This window comes from Peromyscus leucopus, chromosome 4, assembly GCF_004664715.2.
Source record: "Peromyscus leucopus breed LL Stock chromosome 4, UCI_PerLeu_2.1, whole genome shotgun sequence".
NCBI classification, from domain to species: domain Eukaryota; kingdom Metazoa; phylum Chordata; class Mammalia; order Rodentia; family Cricetidae; genus Peromyscus; species Peromyscus leucopus.
The window spans coordinates 94,816,272-94,823,564 of NC_051066.1; the positions used below are offsets into that span (position 1 = coordinate 94,816,272).

Consider the following 7,293-nt stretch of genomic DNA (forward strand, 5'->3'; position numbering starts at 1 on the left):
CTTACTCAGCCATCATCAGAGAAGCTTCCTCCTGCAGTAGATGGGAGCTAACGCAGTGACCCATAACAGGGCAATGTGCATGAATGAGCACCTAAACCATGTCTTCACTAAACCTCCTCCTCAGGACTCAGCAGCTATGAGGAAGAGGAGCAGAATGACTGTAAGAGCAGTGTGATGGACGACACAAGGAAGCAGTGTCCTCCAGACACGACGGGACTGACGCACAACTCACAGCACCCCACAGGTCCAAGCCAGGTAGGCTCCAGTGCTGAGGAGGAGAATGGCCAAGAAGCTAACTCCAGCTGACATCCGCTTACAAAGAAAAATTGTTTTCTCCTGTGGAGTCTCCCTGTTAACCACACTTTAGGCAAGCCCTTGCCCAGCAGTGGATGGCCAACACAAAGCAAACTCAGTGGTGTTTTTGTAGACTTTTGGTCTCCTATTGCTATGTTTGGGCATTTTTTGTCTCACTGCTCTTTTGCTTACATATTACAGTTGCTGATTTTGTGGTTTTATGGGTTTTGTTTTTGTGCATATATGTGTACCTTGTGTATTTCTTTTTCGTTGTTGTTTGCCTGTTTGTTTTCTAAAGGGAGAAAGGGCGTGGAGTCAGGTGGGTGGGGAAGAGCTGGGAGGCGTTGGAGGAGGGGAAACCATGATCAGAATATATTGAAATTTTTTTTAATAAAAAAAAATAAAGATGGTGTTCCTTACAGCAATACACATGCTTTAACATTGGAACGATATAATACAGAGATTAGCATGGTCCTTGTGCGAGGATGACATGCAAATCTGTGAAACATTCCTTATTTAAAAAAAAATAGGGAATTCTGGAGGTGGTGGCACACGCCTTTAATCCCAGCACTCGGGAGGCAGAGGCAGGCAAATTTCTGTGAGTTTGAGGCCAGCCTGGTCTACAAAGTAAATTCTAGAACACAGAGAAACCTTGTCTCAAGAAACAAAAACAAACAAACAAACAAACACAATAAGGGCTGGCTCTGTTGTAACACAGACAGGCTCAGCTGTTGTAAGTACAGATCCAGAGGTATCAAACGCCTCGCCTCTAGCTTCCAAGGGCACCTGCACTCATGTGCACATACCCAACACACACACACACTCACACATACATACACACACACACACACACACACACACACACACACACACAGAGGAAAATAGAAGAGGAGCCCAGTAGGAGCAGGAGGGGGACAAGAAAGGGTAACTGTATTTGTGTGTGTGTTAAATACAGTAAAAACCCATTGTGTACATGTATGAAACTGTCATAATGAGCTGGGCGGTGGTAGCACATGTCTTTAATCCCAGCACTTGGGAGGCAAAAGCAGGTGAATTTGAATTCGAGGACCTCCTGGCCTACAGAGTGAGTTCCAGGACAGTCAAGGTTACAGAGCAAGAAAGAGAGACCCTGTCTTGAAAAACAAACAAAAAACACAAAACAAACAAAAAGTCATAATGAAACCAATTATTATGCATAGTTAATACATGCTGACAAGAACATTAAAAATTAAAATAAGCAAATACGATGAAAAATAGAAAAATGAATCTGTGAGACTATCTCAAAACTACATTGATTTGGAGATTCCATTTACATATACATGTATGTATATGTAATGGATATATATACACACATTTGTATGTAGCACATAATTTTATCCAAATAATAATAAATACTCCTGTATGTGTAGATTCCTGTAGAGTGAGTGTTTGCCTAGGTTAAGCAAAGCCCTGGTTTTTATCTTCAGGACTGAAAATAAAAAAACAAAACAAAACAACAACAACAAAAAAAAACTGTCCTAGGAAGTAGAGAAAGGCCACACTACATAAAGAGGCAGGATGAGAGAGCTGAAGGGATTTGGCTCTGGAAATCCTTCTGCACAATCCTGGCCCGAGACCCTCAGCTTCTGGGTCTCAGTGACACAACCCTGCAGCTGAACGTAATCCTGATGAGTCTAAACAGTTAAGGGACAATGGTCCACGCTGCCCAAGCCCACAGGGTTCAGTGGGTTCTCCTTGACGAATCTGAGAGTCTCTTCTGTGTGTCTTCCATGTGCTGAGCCACAGTGAAGACACTCAGCCATCCCAGCACTTTGTGGAGGGAGGAGCTGGAACCGGCTAGAGGAGAAACGGGATATCTGGGAGGGGGCAGGGGACAGTTTCTAAACTAGATCTTGCAAATTGCAAGCCAAACCGTGGAGTCAAAAGCAGGAGATAGTTGGGGATCACTGAGACAAACTGGTGTGGTTCAGACTGCTGTTAGATTTGGGGAGGCCTTAAAGGCCCGAGTGAAGAAGTGGGAGTTCTGAAGACAGTCAGAGCTGATTTCAGTGTTGGGCCAGGGAGGAGGCAGGGGGAGGCAGCAGGGATGTGGAGTGAGTCAGCAGGGATCCTGACCAGGTTCAGTGACTGTCCCGAGAGGAAGCCTGAGGACAGGCTGCAGCCCCAGTGACTCAAAGCTGCTGGTACCGTGAGAGAAACCAGAAACTGTGTGTGTGGTGGCGGAGCCTCATTCAGGCTTCTGTGCCCCACAGTCCCAAGGCCCCTTGGAATGGTCTGAAGATCAGTCAAGAGTCCTGGGACACTTCAGCTTGCAAATACGGGAACTGAGGAACAAAGAGGGAAATGAGCTGGGTGGAGGGCACACTTTAATCCCTGCACTTGGGAAACAGAGGCAGGTGGATCTTTTTGAGTTCCAGGCTAGCCAGGGCTATGAAGTGAGATCTAGTCTAAAAAAAAAAAAAAAAAAAAAAAGAAAGAAAAAAGAAATTATTTGCCTGTGGTGATGGGTGTCAGGATTTGAACTTTCGAACTTGAACCTGGGTCTCTCTGTCCTAGTGGAGCATGCCAGGTTAGGTTAGGGTAACAGCTGGCTATGAGCGTATCTGTCATAATGCAGCTCATCGCCTCCACCTAAGGAGATAAGGAAACAAAAGAAAGTGGCTGGTGCTCTGGGGGACAGGAAGCAGCCTTGGTGAAAAAGAAACCTGGGATTACCTAAGGTTTCACTGGGCTAGTATTTCTGTTCCTCAGTGTTGCTTACACACACACACACACACACACACACACACACACACACACACACACACACCCCTGTAGCTTCCAGGAAAGGGACCTGAGGCCCAGTGGATTGGGATGGGTATGGGTGCTCACCTGGCCCAGCAGGTGCCTAGTAGGTGTTATAGGTACCTCAGAAATACTTCTATAGAACGTCACCCATACACCTAACTCCACAGTGCTCCTCTAACCACCTGGTAATAATATCTCACTTGGCATACTACCTTTTTGTCTCCGGACCGTGGTTTCCTTAAAGCAAAATAAGTTTTGTTTTCCCCCAAAGTGCTCTTTAAAGTTCCTCCTAGTCCTCCAGTCCTTGGATTCCTATTCCCCTCTGCCATCTGCCAGTGAACCCTCATGGACAAGGATTCTGGGACCAAACCTCCATTTACATTGTCCACAGCCAGCATCCTGACCCACAATAAATCTTCATGTGTCAAGGCTGAAGACTGGGCCAACCAACCCAAGGCTACAATCTTTGGCCCATGGTTGAGGTTTAAAGCTGCAGAGGTTGTCCTTGGTTTTTAAAGCTCGGGTGACATTCCCCAACCAGACCCTGGGTCCTGAAAACTGTTCAGAGGCTGGGAGGATGGGCTTGAGAATGTCCTAGAGCCGCGTGCTGAGCGTGGTACTCTAGAAAGGAGGGGGAGAAGGGAGGGCCCCACCTACCTGGTGAGGTCATGGGAAAGCAGCTCTGGCGCTGACACCTGGGGAAACCCGTTTCCAGGCTGCTTCCCACGCTAGCTCTCCTGGGAACCAGCTAAGCCAACCCCAAGTAGAGAGCCCCACACCTGTTCCCCTGGTCCAGTTCCCATCACATGGCCCATCTGACCCACCCCCACCCTTCCAGCGAGCCTCCGTGCCCAATCCATCTACCCAGGCTGTTGGGCCTTAGAAAGGTCACGAAGGGGCATTGGACTGAGCGGTCCAGGAAACCACAGACAGCAGCTTCAGAAACACAAGGTTTTATTTGCAGACTGCATTGCTCACCTTCCAGGCTATGACCTTGGGGAAAGGGATGACCCTACCCTTCCTCCTTCAGGCTCTCATTTGCAGCTCCTCCCCCTCCCTTTGCTGGGCCTGGACTCTCACTTCCTGCCCCTCGCTGGCCCAGCCAGTTTGGGCAGTGCCTAGGGAGCCCTGAGACCCAGTTCTTCCCAGGGAGCAGCCCCATTGGTGTACAGCCTTCTCCACAGCTGTCCACCCTGCTCGCCTTCTCCCTCCAGCCCAGTCCTCTCATCTGCCTCCAGTCCACCACATCAAGTCTCACTTCCTGTTTCCCTCCCGTCTCAGTCTCTCACTGGCCTCCTCTTCATACTCCATCTCAAACCGCTCCAAATCAAGGCTGACCACCTTCCAACCCTCCAGGACGCCTCTCTGTTTCCCCTGCTTTATCACACCCGCGCTAGGAGAGGGTGAGGCCACCCACAATGGGCTGCATTCAACCAAGCTGACCTGTGGCCCCACGGTAAGAAACTGGGAATTCCATCCCAAGCTGCTCAGACACACTGACACGGATGCGATTATCCCACGAAATCCAAGTGCTGGGATTTTCCTGTGAGTCTTGACCAAAGACATCCAAATCAGAGCCAGCCCCCTGCACAGGACAGAGCTCCCCCTGTCTTAGCAGCGTGTGCAGCTAGAGGCCCACATCCCCTGCGTTCAATAGAGAACTGAGTCCCAGGAGTGGCCAGGCCAGCCTGCTAGTGCCCCATGTCCCAGGGTCCAGGAGTCTCCGGCCGGCCGCCCGCCCGCCTGCTGCCTACCGCTTGCCCTGCGGTAACTGCTCAAACGAAGCAGAAGAACTTCTTCCAGCGGCAGCGGGAGAGCGTGCGCACACCTTTTGCGTTCAGTTTCTTCTCCAGGCGAGCTTTGTGCTCAATGGCACTGAGAATGGCCGAGTCAAACACCTCCTTCAAGTTCTTCTGCGTCAAGGCTGAGCACTCAAGGTAGCAGCAGGCCCGGATCTTCTCGGCCAGACCCTGGGCTTGGGTTGGGGTACTGGGCCCTCCCGACCTCCCTGGTCCAGCTGAATGAGTACATTGACGTCGTCCCTCAGGTCAGCCTGAGTACCCACCAGCAACACAGGTGCTTGGGGGTTGTGAGTGCGGATCTCCGGCAGCCATTTTTCTGTGATGTTTTGGAAGGAGCTGGGCTGCACCACGCTGAAGCAAGCCAGAAAGACATCAGTGTCCGGGTAACAGAGGGAGCGAAGCCGGTCAAAGTCCTCCTGGGGTAGCAACGCCAGTTGTTAGCAAGATCATTCCCTTCACATTGGAACCAGAGTCTGCTTTCTCACTTGGGGTGGAGACCTAAGACTCCTAAAGCCCAAGGCCTACTTCATTCCTCCTCCATGAAGGAATCCTCTCAGCCTCCAACCCTCTCCAACCCCTAGCCCATGGAAGCCTACATCCAGATTCTCACCTGCCCTGCAGTGTCCCAGAGCTCGATTCGCACAGGGGCTCCATCTACCAGGACTTGCACTGCAGGGGTGGGAGGGGAAAGCATGAGTTAGCCACAGCATCCTCGTCCCTCTAGGCAGGCCTCACCAGCGCCGCCTCCGGACCTGCTCCGGGGGTCTTTGGTGCCCTCCCGAAAACATGCGCACCCTAATCCACAGCCCCACCCTAGCCTCAGGGGCCCTCCGGTAGTACGTACCGGAGAAGGTGTCCAGTGCCGTGGGCCGGTAGCGCGCCGGGTACCCATTGCAGGTGTAGCTGACGATGAGGCTGCTCTTGCCCACCGCGCCATCGCCCACTAGCACGCATTTGATGCCCAGCTCCGGAGGCGCGCTGCGCCGCCGCGGAGGAGGGGTTGAGGCTGGGAGAGGCGGTGGCTCGGCCTCGCTCAGCTCCCGCGGCGGCATGGCCCGCTCCCGGGGTAGCAGAGGGCCAGCCCGGACCAGGCTCCGCAGCGCTCAGGGAAGCAGGTTCGGCAGTCGGACGCAGACAGTCTGTCCAAGCTGGGCACGCCCGCTAGAGGCTAGCAGAGGGTATATATGTTGGGCCCGCCCACCTCATCTGCATGTCCCAAGTGGCCCGGACCCCGCCCACCGACCTGGACCTCCCTCTGCAGAACACTGAGCGATAGCAAAGCATGCAGAGAAGAAAGGGATATGAAAACCTGGCACCACGAAGGTACAAGGACAAAGACCGACATATGATATTTGGTAGATCCATGATTTATTGTTAGTAGGAAGACACAAACTACAGAATTCATAATATAGCATGTTCAAATTAAACACATCACATTAAACCTTTTCTAAGTAAAAGAAAAAAAAAGAGCATATATATATATATATATGTATAGGTATTAAACATCAGTACAGTAATTTTATTAATAAAGTATTCTTTTAATCTACTGGGAATGAGGCTGAGATTGTAGCCCAGAGTGCCTGCCTAGCATGTATAAAGAAAGCCCTGGGTCTGATCCCAGTACCACTGACCTGGTGGTGAATTCCTCTAATCCAAGCACCCTAGGGGTGGAGTTAGAAGGATCAGAAGTTCAAGACCATCCTCTGTTGCACAGAAATAGCTGCAGACCAGCCTGGGCTACAATGTGAGACCCTGTCTCAAATAAACAAATAACCTTTATTCCCAGCAGTGGGGAGGCAGATACAGAGGCAAAGGATCTCTGTGGGTTTGAGGCCAGCTTGGTCTACATAGTTAAGTTCTAGACCAGTCAGGACCACATAGTGAAACCCTGTCTCAAAACAAACAAACAAAAATACAATACACACACATTATAGGGCTGGTGATGTAATCTGTGATAGATAGAGTGCTTACCTAGCATACATGAGGCCCTCTGTTTAATATCTGGCCCATAAAAAATACACAGGGCTGGAGAGATGGTTCAGTGGTCAATGAACTCCTACGAAGAGGAGCCATTCAGAACAGAAGCTGTGAACTTCACACTGGATTTTATGCTTTCACCGTCAAATATATTCTTGAATACTTTTAAGATTTAATGTGTGTTTTATCTGCATGTATATCTATGCCTCACATGCATACAGTGCCCATGGAGGCCAGAAGGAGATGTCAGATCCCCTGGAACTGGAGTACAGATGGTTGTTAGTAGTCATAAGGGTGCTTGGAACCAAACTACATCCTTTACAAATGCAACAAGTGCTTAACTGCTTGGGCATTTCTTCAGCATCCTACCCCACGTGCATTTGAATATGTGTAAAGTTCCCAAAGTACCTACTGTTATCCTTTTTGAATAAAG

At 50.0% G+C, this 7,293-nt stretch overlaps 1 protein-coding gene and 1 non-coding gene across 2 annotated transcripts; one reads left to right on the plus strand and one right to left on the minus strand.

The window, feature by feature from the left end:
- Positions 1-703: 703 nt before the first annotated feature.
- On the plus strand, positions 704-814 carry LOC114681146. The gene has a single exon (XR_003732868.1). It is a non-coding gene; the product is annotated as a U6 spliceosomal RNA (small nuclear RNA).
- Positions 815-4,256: 3,442 nt separating this feature from the next.
- LOC114681115 (rho-related GTP-binding protein RhoV-like) lies at positions 4,257-5,954 on the minus strand. Its single transcript, XM_028854402.2, is given in 4 exon segments — positions 4,257-5,075; positions 5,078-5,299; positions 5,494-5,552; positions 5,728-5,954. Coding segments are annotated over 4 exon segments (708 nt in total). The 5' UTR covers positions 5,936-5,954; the 3' UTR covers positions 4,257-4,856.
- Positions 5,955-7,293: the final 1,339 nt, after the last annotated feature.